This window comes from Zeus faber (genome assembly GCF_960531495.2).
Source record: "Zeus faber genome assembly, chromosome: 14".
Taxonomy (NCBI): Eukaryota; Metazoa; Chordata; class Actinopteri; order Zeiformes; family Zeidae; genus Zeus; species Zeus faber.
Window position 1 is genome coordinate 16,147,755 of NC_137200.1, and position 13,686 is coordinate 16,161,440.

Below are 13,686 nucleotides of genomic sequence, written 5' to 3' on the forward strand. Positions count from 1 at the left end.
GTGTGCGCTGTGCAGCGCTTGTAGATTAAATGTATGTTTTGAAGGCTGGTTATAAGTTATAATGGTGGTGTTTCTAATAAATAATAAATGAACAAAGTATTCAGTCCCCCTGCTGGGTATTCCGTTCAGAATAGGGATGTTCCTAACAACTGATTTCCCAGATCTTAAAGGGAAGTTCAAACTTGGACAAGTTAACTTGTCTAAATGTCCTAAAAAATATTCTGCGTATTATAAGAAATATTGCATATATTGTAAGTGCCATTTGAAACCTTAAATCACATTCTCCAATAACCAAATTGTATTTTAATGTATTTTAATGTGTATATTAATAAAATAATAAAAGGGCCTAATAAGTTCAACAGATGTAATGTGTAACCAGTGTAATTAACAGGCGCTTGTAAATTAGATTAATATTTTGAAGGCTCGCTGGTTTTATTCGGTTTTTTATTTATCTGTAATGTATCACAAAGTTAACAATGTTAGTTATGACATTCGTTCTCAGCCCTGGAACTCAAACCATTTTCTGATGCCCCAAAAACATATATTCAAATAATTAAATGAATATCATAAACGTGTGACAAGGAAAATCTTTAGTCGGGGGGGTATCCCTAAAATCGCTATAAAACCAATAAAACATACATGAAGTAATACTAACCACATTAAAAGGTTTCTGTGGCGGTTTCGCCTGCCACACGCCACCAAAAGTGGTGTTTTCAGGGACCTACGTCACAGAGACACAGACAGTGGGGTTGCAGAGACAGTTTATTGTAGAGAGTGGGCTAGGTGGAATAAGCCCAGGAGCAGATGGACACGTGTCATGACTGGGCTCCTCTCCTGAGTGTGTGTGGGGATGGGGGTTTTACCTGTTGATCGTTAGACCAACCAATGAGCAACAGGTATGCAGCCACTCTGATCCTGGGCCCCCAATTACCTAGACCCAGGACAGGTGTGGCTTCTCAAACCACACCAACCCCACACCACAGTTTCATTTTAAAGGATTTGCCCAGAAAGAATAAATACGTAGGTGTCTATACACTATCATAATAGCCAATTTTCAACATTATCCCTGACTATTCACAGTGCACTGGGACAAGATTGACAATATAATATAAAAAAATAACAAGAAATAAGAGGGGACATCCAAAAGGGGTTTCAAAATACTTTGTGGGCCTTAATTTACATTGTCAACCTGCCCAGGTGTAGCCTTACCATGTGTGTAGAAAACACGGTCATTACCTTGTACACCAAATAAGTGAAATAATATGAATCTTTGGGGTCAGTTTACCTTTTAAGACTCCTTCTATATACACCATCTGACCACTTTAAAATTTTAGCGTATCACACGCTATTTGTTTTTGCGTAACAATTATCAATCTGAAATGACTTTATCCTTCTACACGTGGCATGTACTGACGGTTTGAGTTGGCTTAAAAACATGACATTCAGTGAGGTTGCGTGGCTGGAAAACGCTGTAACGATGTGGAGGACACAAACTTTTAGTGCACTTACCGCACGCTCTTTAACTTCACTTTCGGGCTAAATCCGCCTCATCAGATAATCCCCAATCTCACCTTTCCCCACTATTGATTTCACGTTGAGTGAGCTGTGTGCATTTGCATGGCTCGCTCGACAACTGAAGCGCTGCTCGATCTTTAAAGGAGCCTTAACCTTCAATGCACACTACGAGGCAGTCAGCGTACACAAGGAATTGCCGCTGAAGTTTTAACTGTAGCTTGTAGGGCCAATAGGTGAATAAAGAAACGGTTTTCATCTAGTTTTGCAGTTTCCAGTGCTACATGACAACACTTTTTCCATGTCTTATCAAATACCGAAGACGTTTCACCACTACAAATTGTCTATTCATAAATCAGCCTATTTAATCACTGTATTTGTCTACATTTTACACGTTGGCAAGTCAATCTTATGTGCCCAGGGTTATTCTGTGGGTTACTTCAAGTTACTTTCCCTGTAACAAATGATCTGTTTGTATGGCAAGAGTATGCGCTTTATTTATTAATTTCTTGACTCTGGATGTCCTTTCTTTAACATTTAATGCTGTCTATTGTTGATATGGGGATTATTCAGTCTAGATTGTTGATCTCTTTAAGGCTGAGGCACTGTCCTCTGGCAAGGTCGGCCATTTTATGTGTTTTCTGCTGCATCAGGTAATTATGTGAAAGCTGCTTGCCCGTCTGCCTGCCTACTTGGCAAACACAAACTCATTTTCTTTCGTGCACGCCTTTTCTGTATAATCACACGCGGTCACAGAAGTTACGGATTCCAAGACGTAAGTGGAGACTCACACCAAAAACGTAATGGGTGCAGACCAGGCATGATGAGTTAAATGTAAACGTCCTGTCCGTGGCCCCCGCCCCCCCTGACAGGACGCGCATGCCTCCTTCCTGGGAAAACCTTCTCCTTCACTCTCCTGCTTGAATTATTCTGTCGGCCATTAGTGACGGCTTGTAGCGCCGTGCACCGTGGGGGTGCCAGCGGTACACCGTGTTATATGGTGGGATCTCATTCGGCGATATCAGTGGTTTAGCTCTTCAACATACAGTATATATCCTCTATTTCAAGTCACAACACCGTCCACATTAGGGGCGGGCAGAGGACGGAGTGCCTCGATATCGGCCGTTTGACAATATATTTGGTATCATTAGTAATGTGGATATTATGACCAAGAGACATTGAAGACCAGCAAAAGACATTATGCTCTGTTACGATACCCAAAGCCAGGCGATATCTAGTCTTGTATCACAATATCGATATTATATTGATATATCTCCCCCAGCCCTAATCCACATAACCAAAGACAGTCAGGGTAAATATTTGGATGTTTCACACTGTAATGGTTAGGATGTAACACACTACTCTAACGATTTTTAATTAATAGTTTACACGCAAAGATTTGTGGCAGTGGTTCATTTTGTGTTGTGTTTGAACCCCTGATCGACCAAATGAGTTATCAAGTTTGACGTGTTGCCAGAAACATACCCCATCACGACTGAACAATGTCGGCACACTGCTTCCCTCCTAACCACTTGTCTTTGTCCGTCGTCGTGTTTCACCGGGAAACCCAAGTGTTCCCAAACAGGAGAGCTTAATGGTCTTCAAGCTCTGGCTCCTCGTTTGCATTGGCCATGACATTCGTGTGTGTGTGTGTGTGTGTGTGTGTGTGTGTGTGTGTGTGTGTGTGTGTGTGTGTGTGTGTGTGTGTGTGTGTGTGTGTGTGTGTGTGTGTGTGTGTGTGTGTGTGTGTGTGTGTGTGTGTGTGGTGCGCTCAAGGTGCGATGCGGAGACTAAACAAGCTTCAGATCCGCTACTCGATGGGGACTCTGATTTGAAGTATGCGCCGCACATAAAAAAAGCCCACTTTGATTTCAGTACACATCTGCACCGTACCAAAAACAGTCGGATACCGATACGTGTACCGTTACACCCCTACAAACTGTTTTTTTTTTTTTGTTTTTGTTTTTTTGTCTTATTAAAGAAACCTGCAAGGACTTTTTTTTGATATAGGCAAATGTTAATTACTTTGCCCACAGTGCACAGAAAGTAGTGCTAATGATATTGGATGCTACAGGGACTGTGATAAATACAAATGCAGATCCCACTGTTCTTATTGTAAAGTCTTTACTAATTTTTCGAACTAACTTTATGCATAGAGTGGTGTATTTATACTATGTGTAGGGTGTAGTTTTCCTAAAATTAGATAAAAAAAAAAGTAAATATATGGCCTGGTTTACAGTTTCACAATATATTGAATCGTAATCCCTGTGACGTATCATATTGCCAGATTCTTGCCAATACACAGCCCTAATATATGAGAGAGAGAGAGAGAGAGAGAGAGAGAGAGAGAGAGAGAGAGAGAGAGAGAGAGAGAGAGAGAGAGGAGATGAGAGAGGAGAGAGAGAGAGAGAGAGAGAGAGAGAGAGAGAGAGAGAGAGAGAGAGAGAGAGAGAGAGAGAGAGAGACCTTGAAATAGTGAAACCCATTACTGCAAATGTGAGAGCTCAAAGAGTCCTCAGTGGAGCAAATGGAAATGCATTGACTCTGACGAGCCTCGGCTTTGTGAACAGCTTAGGAGTACAAATGAAATGGGAAGGACGCTGATTTAAAAAAAAAAAAAAAAAAAAAAGTAATCGGTTCCACCTTTATACAGTAGGTTTTCCCTCAGCTCAAAATTGGGAAATTGTGGTGTAAGATTGCACATTAAAGTTGCGAAAACCGAACAAAAAGACGCGCCTAGCTATTTCAAGTGTTTTTCTTATGCGCGTCGGACAGTTTAGGCGGGGGTTTTCCAATTTGCGCTCGGAACCCTATCTGTTTTCATTGAACTGTTCATTAGCATGAGCAGCAGCGTACAGCCAGCAGCTGCTTGAGCGGCCTGTGAGAATTCTCCCCTCCCACGCATTCTCTCTCTCTCTCTCGCTCTCTCTCTCGCTCTCTCTCTCTCTCTCTCTCTCTCTCTCTCTCTCTCTCTCTCTCTCCTCCACACTGTATTCCCTGTGTGACGCCTCCTGGGAGAGAGAGCCTGACTGTCAGAGGGGAAAGACAAATCATAAAATAAAAGGGCTTCACACCACTTCCTCTCTCCTTATTCTGTTTAAATTAGTCATCCCCGCATTGTGTGGCCGCGGCACGCTATTTCCATCGACGCAGCGTTTAGATTTATGTTACCCCGGGCGTTTTTTTTTTATTTTTTATTTTTTTTTATTTCTTATTTTTGCGTGGCTTTGCTTTGTGACAAGTTTTTAATTTATTTAATTTTTTTCTGCCGAGCGGCAACAAAGTGGCGGAGAGATATTACCGTACGCTCACACCGGAAGCGCTCGCTGTCCTGTTCGACCCACCGCCTCATGTGCACACAGCTGCATTTATTTATTTAGATGTTGTTTGCAGATATATTTATTTTTGAGTGACGCTTTTTGTATTGATTTATATTTGTTTATGCAATATAATATTTATGAATGTATGCAACATTACCCACCGAACCTGCTCCCTTCTGTAGGTGTCCTTGAGGTTCTTCCATTTTGTCTTGCAACTAATGATATAAAAAAATACGATTGCAACCTTCTATCTCTCACTTTGAGGCTGTATTTGAGTTTGTAAATGTACATACAGTAGTCTAAAATATATAACATGTGTATAATAAACACTGTGTGTGTGTGTGTGTGTGTGTGTGTGTGTGTGTGTGTGTGTGTGTGTGTGTGTGTGTGTGTGTGTGTGTGTGTGTGTGTGTGTGTGTGTGTGTGTGTGTGTGTGTGTGTGTGTATTCAGGTACAGTCTCCTCGAGAACTTACCTTCAACAGATCCAACTTGGACTTTCACATTTTTACTTCAGTGCATCATGTAATGAACCTCACCAGGGATCCCAACTTAAATCTTCTTCCACGCGTCGTTTTTAAATATTTTTATCACATCTCTGTAACAGTGTTTCCGTTAGAAAGCCGTGGTGCCGGGTCAACTTCTCATGCAAGATTTAAATTTCCCCGGACAAATGGGAGAGATTCAAATATTATCTGTGTTTATTGAGCGAGCAGGCTGAGCAGGCTACATAGTGAATGACATTATCAAGGCAAATAAGTCCGGTCAGTTAATCCATTTTAAAAATCAATCAATAAAAAATACGAATTTTACTACTTAAAATCAAATAATTTCCGTTTGTGAACAATAAGTAGGGAGTGCTGCCGCTTTAATTCGCATTTCGATCCAATCAAAATCAATACGACAAGTAGGTCTCAACAAATATAAAGTTTGTGACCCATCGACATATTTTGCACAATTAATATTTGTCGTCTGCTTTGGGTCAGAACTTGAATATCCCAAAAACGCCAAACTATGGATGTGTCGATGATGGATCATCTTTCTGCTTCTCTTCTGGACGCTGCGCTCTGTCTCCGCTCCGTGTGCGTTTACAGGCGCAACCTGTCCACGAGGGAGGGGGCGGGGCTTAGTTCTATATCGACAAACGTGATTGGTCAGAGGTGAAGCTCTCAGCCCTGCTTTCGATCGTCCGAACTGATTGGCTCCCCGTTGCCCCTTGCCGATTGCGGAAATGAACAGATCCGTGTCATTTGTTTTATCGGAATGATCCACCCAGCACTAATTCAAATTGTGCTTGGAGGGAATTATTTCCATTGCGACATTGTGACCAGAGAGATTTAAATATGTCGGACTTCAACAGATTTTCCTGGTCAAAAAGCTGGTAATTACCGGATAACGGAAAGGCTGCTCTGTCAAGGAACAGTCGCATGGTAAAGCACGGGCAAACCAGCTCCTCCATTTTGAGAACAAAAGTTTTGTCGGAAGCAAAGTCACGGGTTTGTTCGGGGTTTTTTAGCGGACGGACGAGCGGAAATGCGTTATCGCTGCACGGCGTCGCCGCTTATTAGCGCAAAGTTGAAATCCGTTCGATTTTCTCCGGTCGCCAAGTCTCCGAGGTCGCGTCCCAGTCCCCCCGCGTCGCGTCCCCGTCCTTCACTCCTCGTTGCCATCTCCCGTTGGAAAGAAATGACTTCCGGCCGCTTTGTCGCTGCGTGGCGCTTCCGGTGTGAGCGTAGGGTTATAAACATGTTCTGTACCTGATACCTTCACTTCAATGCTGGTTCCTATAAATAAACTATGCCTATTTGCATGCCAATTTCCTTTGTTTGTCATTAAAATACCGAAATAAGTCATATGCTGCTTAAAAAAGAAAAATAATAATCTAGTTACCATATTTACTGCTACTGTGCAAATTGGCGACTAACATTTTTCAGAGTTGTTTGATACGGATCATAACGAGGCAATTTGGTCGATCCCACAACGATATTGAAGGTTCAATAGACAACTTTTCAATTTCCCCCCCTTAGCGTTTGTGGTATTACGAGACAAGAGGCTCGCGTTACGTTTTCATTAGAGCGAAGCTCCGTGACGTAATACACTGCCAGAAAATGGGTTCTTTGTGTAGATTATCAAACGGACAATGGATCATTTGTTTGTTTCTGGCTGCTGGCGTTAGCTAGCATAGCTACCGTTAGCGGCATGGCTAATTCTACTGCTAGCAGCCTGGCTCCTCTCCAAAACAAGAAATAACCGCAAGAACCCCAATTTGTATGGGAAACCCCGATCTCGGTGCTACTTTAAAGGCGGAGTGAAACATCCAGTAGTATTATTGAGTATGCAGCTTGCTTTTACTCTGTCCACCGAGCGACTGCCCGTCCGAGGTTCACTCCTGCTCTACCTCTGTTTCTATCGCCCTCCCGTTTCGCCTACTTTGCCTCCTCCGTCGCCGGGGTTCTTTTTCTCTTGCCAGGTCGTGTTTCCACCGCCACTTGGGGGAGTGCGCCGTCCGCCATTCTCCGCTACTGGCTGTGCAATGGGTGGCGCAATTCCTGTGACGCGACGGCGCGAATCCCCCATTTTCCTCGGGAGTTCGTGCCCGGTGGCGGTCGGTGTCATGTGGTGGTACGGAGGCCTATAGGCAGCCAAAGTCAAGGCAGACGCTGTCATCATTCTATGCCCATTACGCCGTGCGATCGACATTAACTTCATAATGATAAGTAAAAGCGCAAAAGTTGTCTATTGCCCCTTTAACTTCTGATAGCTGTTCCTAGCAGCGGTAGCAAAAAACAAAACAGTGTCAAGGTCACCGAGGGGATCTGATGCAGGACGCCCGCGGGAGCGTTGGAAACATGAGTCATCATCCTGGTGACATAATGGGAAGCGGAATCCTGAACGGCCAAAACTACAAATATTATCTTCGTCGTCATCTCGTAGCCCTGGGGTAGGTCGTATCAGGCGGGTGCGGTTCAGCGGTGACATTGTTTCACGCCCGACTTTAAACGACACAAAATTACGTGTCTGTCAGCTCGTGTGGTGATGGGGTCGTGTGGATACCGCCGCGTTTTTGAAAACGGTTATTGTTCCTGAATGGCCAAAAGTCGGCCATTCAGGAACGATCAATCGGCTGCGGACAGAGAATGAACGATTTCCTTTGCTCTCCTTGTCCTCCATCTCTCTCTCTCTCTCTCTCTCTCTCTCCCTATCTCCCTTATCTAACCTCCTCCCGTCGCCCCTCTCTGCTGTCAGTGTTTGTTCTCACCTTCCTCTACATCTTCCCCTCTCTCACATCCCTTTTCACAGTCTTCCCTCCTTCCTCTCTCTCTCTTACACCCCCCCACTCCCCCATCCCCCCCCCCTCTCTCTCTCTCTCTCTCTCTCGCTCCCCCCCCCCCCCCACCCCCCCGTCCTCTCTCTCTGGCGAGGCAGCTCGTTGCAGTGAGTCAGTATCATGGAGGCAGGGAGCGGCGCTGCAGCAGCGGTGGGCATCGCCGCGCTCGGACTTCCCGGAGCCGCTGCATCCGGCCATGACGCTTCAGACAGGTAAGAGCCCCCCCCCCCCCCACGCGCTCACACACACACACACACACACACACACACACACACACACACACACACACACACACACAACACATTCACTCCCTCACTTACACGCACACATACATACACACACGCTCACTCCTCCCTTCTTATGTGCGCGCGCACACACACACACACCACATACACTAAGGTGTGGTCTCTCTCTTGCTCCCCAAGGTGTGTGTGTGTGTGTGTGTGTGTGTGTGTGTGTGAGTGAGTGTGTGTCTGCTGCAGTGCTGGCTTGTTTATAGTCAGGTGTAGGGGCATGTTCTGTGTGTGTGTGTGTGTGTGTGTGTGTGTGGTGTGTGTGTGTGTGAGACTGTATTGTGGTGTTTGTGTGTGTGTGCGTATGCAGAGTCGGCGCATAGTCAACGATCTGTGCGTGTAGCGGTAGCACTGTGAGAACACTGTTACGGCACAACGAGCACATTAGTTTAGACTCGGATTGTTTGTGTTTTTGAGTGTCCATGAGTTTGTGTACGACTCTACATATAGAACATATAGAGTGTTTGCAGTGTGTGTTACCACGCTCTATTCCCCATTCCCCAAGGAGAAATGACACCAGGGTATGTACAGGCTAAATGTGGGGACAGACAAGGCTGAGCTAGGTCGAGAGTAAGGGCTAGCACAATACCCCCCGCCCCCCACACACACACACCTTCAGCCAGTAACCCATAGCGACCAGCAAATCCCGAACGCAGCTTTACGTCCGTGGCTCTCAATAGCTCCCGGAAGCCCTCACACAGACCTCCCCTAGACCCCTGCCCCCCACCCCGTGACAGGACACCGCACTCCCAGCTTCCCACAAACAGCACTCTGCCAATCAGCTTTCAGCTTGTTACGTCATGGCTACAGCTGGATGCCCACACACACGCGCACGCACGCACACACACACACACACACACACACACACACACACACACACACACACACGTTGGGCCGACGCTAAAACAAACTTGGGCTCGCTTCCAACACGAACCCATTCACACAAACACGCGCACATCACACCGACGTTTGCACACAAAGACGTTTGCTGCCGCCTCTTGTTTCTTCTTTTGGATGCGAGCGGCAAACCCCGCATGAATCTAAGCGATGGCGAAAGGTGCTTTGTTTCTTTTTTCTTTCCTTCTTTCATCCTCTCCTCCCCGTCGGACTTTTTTCCCCTCGGTGGAGCCGCGGAACTTCTGGGAGACGCTTTCATGATGTTGTCTGCGTCCTCCCTTGAAGTTGTGTAATTGCATTCGGTGTCACTGAGCTGCTGTTATAGAGACATATTCCACACATTATTTTATTACAGACTTTATTTGACACATTCAATGCTCGCTGCGCTAAATGTGATCAGACTGCTGGGCCTTAGCTTCCCTCAGTGTGTTTACGTTGCTGCATTCAGCCGTTCCTTTTATATACAGCGGTCAATAAACCATGTAATTGGTGTCACTTTCTTTTCCTTGATAAACAGATAAACAGAATTTCCCCTTTCAAAGAACCACTGTATCTTTTCTGTCAGCTATACGGTTGTCTGAAATGTACATAACTGACACAAGTTCAAGTTAAGTGCTGCGTTTGGACAAACGGGGAGCAAATTATTGTTGCAAGCCAGCTATGGCTTAAGGCAGATTTTTCGTTCTCACTCAATGGTTATATTACCTTATACCCCTGTCATATTAGAGAGACAACAAGACAAACACGGAATGTCCAAAGACATGGCCGCCCACCCGCTTAGACTATGGAACAAGCTCACCTCCATAAACCCCCAACTTCAGCTATACTTCTCCTATGGCCGATTCCGTCAAATGATTTGTCGGTGCACCCTAGCTGGGTTGAGCTGGATCGATGCCGAGGGTGGCGTGGGATGGAGGGGTGGGAATGGTGGTCGAGAAAGTCGAGGGATCATTACACAGGGACAGAGGAGACCAGGCAGAATGGGGACGCTTGGCCCCCCCAGGAGGAGGCACAGAAAATAAGGTGGGGGGGGTAAACTTAAGATGGCTTTAAACTGCGTATTGTGTCTGGAGCCCTGAAACAGTGCAGGGAAGGACCCCTATCGCCATCCCGAGGCACTCTCTGTAGGAGAAGTACAATCTGCTCATTATTGCCACTGAGCTCTGCTTGGGTCGACTTTATTCCAGATCATGTAGCCGGAACTGAGGGCTACGCAGCAGCAATGAGCTGTATGCTGTTCTCATTTGAGCACACAGGCCCATGAATGAAGAGCTTTTAACGTTGGTGCTTTTTTAAATTAACAAAAGGCCAACGGGAGCTATGGTCAATTTATGCTCGCGGCCCATGGTGCGGAGATGAAAAATAGTCACCTTTTGGCGAAATTCAGCGTTTTTAATCCAAAATAGGTCACATCGTGTAGATCCAATAAGAATTTGTATTTGTAGAGCCTGACTGCGTTGTCTCTTAAAGGGGACCTATTATGCTTTTCATTATTTTCTGTCATCCAGTATGTAGAATGTTACAATGTGGGATGTTCATATTAGACGTGGCCAAAGTGTAAAATAATGAGGTAAACTAATGACAAAGTAATCGCTGCAAACAAAACGCTCAGGCTTACGACCGCTCTGAACGCTAAGTTTCCGGCGTTTTTTCTACTCTCTGCACAGGTTGACATCAGCTTGTCAGTGAGTTCTTTATATGGTCATCTGCTCCATCCGATCTGCTGTGCATTTCTCCAAACAAAAAAGGACCATAACAGGTCCCCTTTTACCTATTGTGTCAATGTCAATGAAATTGGCAAAAGCGCGATGCGCATTTGGAGCAATACTGGCTGTGTCCAAAAGGGCTCGGCCAGTCGTTTACGAAAGGCAGCACGCGACCGAAGAGTATGGAAGCGTATTGCATTAATTCAGCAGAACAAAATGAATGCAGACCGTTTTCACGTTCTAACGTGATAAGCATCATGTTCTTTACCCGTCTCTAGGCTGATACTGTGATCTGTTATCCTGAATTTCCCCCCGGGGATTAATAAAGTGTTATCTTATTTTCAGTTATATCACCAGTCTACCATAAATCCCTGCCCTACATTAAAATAACCAGAGCCAAAATCTCCTAACTTCCATCGGGCCAATAATTATCAAGTCCGGCCCCGACGTAAACAACTGGGGAACCAGCATCGGGATTGTTTTGTGTGTCTTTTTTGATATATATATATATTTTTTGATTTGTGCATCCACTTCACAAATCATGTTGTGTAGAGAGAGCATGGGTGGAGTGGATTAAATCACTGTTGCACTTGACTTGGGCTTGACCCGTCTGAGTAATGAGCGATCGTCATTAATATCAACCATCTGCTGACTACATGCTGTAAGTCAAAGAGTTAACCGGCTGTTTTGACGGATATCTCTGCCATAACGCCGTCTGCTCATGGAGAGTCAGTTGGCCAGCCCCTATCAAAAGTGGCATTTGGACGTTAAGTCCAATAAATGTTTTGAATGGTGTTATTTGCATTTTATTGAGGTATGGGTGTATGCAATGTAACTCAAATGAAACTGTTTCAAAGTCAGCAGTGTCCATGTTGGGTAGTTACATTGCAACAGCCTTAAAGATAGTTTTCACATTCCCATGAAATAATGAAAGATTGGTTCATTCTTATAGCGGATGTCAGGACTCATTATCAGTGTTCTCTATTTTTTTTTTTTTTACGCAAGACCTTTCTGTTCCTAAATGTCATTCCATTGTTGTCCATTAAACAGTTTATAGTTGTGTCAAGGTGCCGGTTTTTCAGTTGTGAACAACAGATGATCAATTAACTATTTCCTCGTCAGCTTAATGTAATAGAACATCCATTTCAAGTTCAAGAGATTGTTTGTCAAATCTGTATACATACGGTCTATTGACTATAAAACCATTTCCCAATGTAGGTACACTTTTGGGAGGTTAGACGATTGAGTCTCCCTCACGCTGGCTCCACAGCAACATAGAGATGATTATTTGCGAGCAATTTGCAAGGTTTAGTTTGTCAACTGTGCGATCTTTGTTTATTTTATTTTATTTGTTCATTCCCTCAAGTTCGGAAGATTCAATCTGCCGTTTGGGCCGTGAGGGCAACGAACGGCAGACAGAATAATTCATATCCCCCTCACGATATTCCCCGGCAACATCAACAACGGCAATGTGTCACTTTGTACGAGAGAGAACAATAGAGTTGGTAAGTGCCCACCTCCTCTGGCTCCAGAGCTCCATTATGCCATTAATCTTCCCCAAAGAGATTTAGTAAAACGGTCTGTTGGACTTGACAAAAAGGTTGATATACTTTATATCAGCTATGAGTTTCCCCATGAGTGTATGTGGTCACATAGTGTATAACGCATGATAAGCCATGATAGTATATGACTCATGATCACATCGTTTCAATAAATCATGAGAGACCGGTGAGGCGCCTTACGGCAAATAATCAAGCGAGATGGATGCCTCACTTTTACCGTGGCATCATTGCCATCTAACACAAAAGACCCGCCTAACAAATGAACTTGCAGCTTAGAAGAATTATGAAATCATCATGGCGGTCAAAGTCAATCTATACAAGGAAGCACTTGTCTTAATCAATTTCTATGTAATTACGGCACATACGTCAAGCTTTGATGATCTCACTAATATACTGTCAGGGAAGTGCAGTCACATCTCAAACTCCGATTTGACGTTCCCGGTTAATATCGTAAGGTTTATGTTAAATTCAATTTAACCCGGATTCTTTCAGCGTAATTGTTTATTGTGCCGATTTCAGTCCGCAGAGTTTTCATGCCCGTCCGAGTGTCCAACGTGTTTAAACGTGTGAGCGGCGGAGTGTAACATTAACGATGGCTTTTGTATTTGCAAAAAAATTGCTTCCCAACATCAGTCTTGCCCACCTCCTCGCTCTATAAAGTCGGATGCGTGCAAGGCTTGCGTCTGTCGAGCATGCACCAACTGATTGCTGCACTGCTGTCAAACGAGCGGTTGCTGTTACAGCTGTTCATATTGTCCTTGCCGCATCCCAGCTAAAGTAACCATCACACTTGGTTACCATGGAAATGGTCAATAACCGGTCTTGTATTTCAGCACAGCTAGATGAGGTGACATACTCAGAGCATGGTTGTCTTTAAAAGTCTGATCAGAACAGCACTGGCCTAGATATTTATCCCCTTACACTGGAATCCAGAAGTCCATTCAGCCCTCAGGAATCTATGGTTCTTGAAGCAAGAAAATCATAAGAAGGTCTCTCGTTGTAAGATTTGTTTAGACAATCCTCAATGGCTGTTGTTTGATTAGAGATGGTCAGACCCTCTTGTTCTCGCG

The 13,686-nt window shown here is 44.5% G+C and overlaps 1 protein-coding gene across 1 annotated transcript in view; it reads left to right on the plus strand.

The window, feature by feature from the left end:
• Positions 1-8,254: 8,254 nt before the first annotated feature.
• Positions 8,255-13,686, plus strand: part of LOC307239867 (rho GTPase-activating protein 32-like) — a gene marked incomplete at its 3' end in the record, with an annotated part of 36,295 nt that continues 30,863 nt past the window's right edge. The window contains exon 1 of the mRNA XM_080013446.1: positions 8,255-8,370. Coding sequence (XP_079869572.1) covers positions 8,279-8,370 — 92 coding nt within the window. The 5' untranslated portion in view covers positions 8,255-8,278. The remainder of the gene's footprint in view (positions 8,371-13,686) is intronic.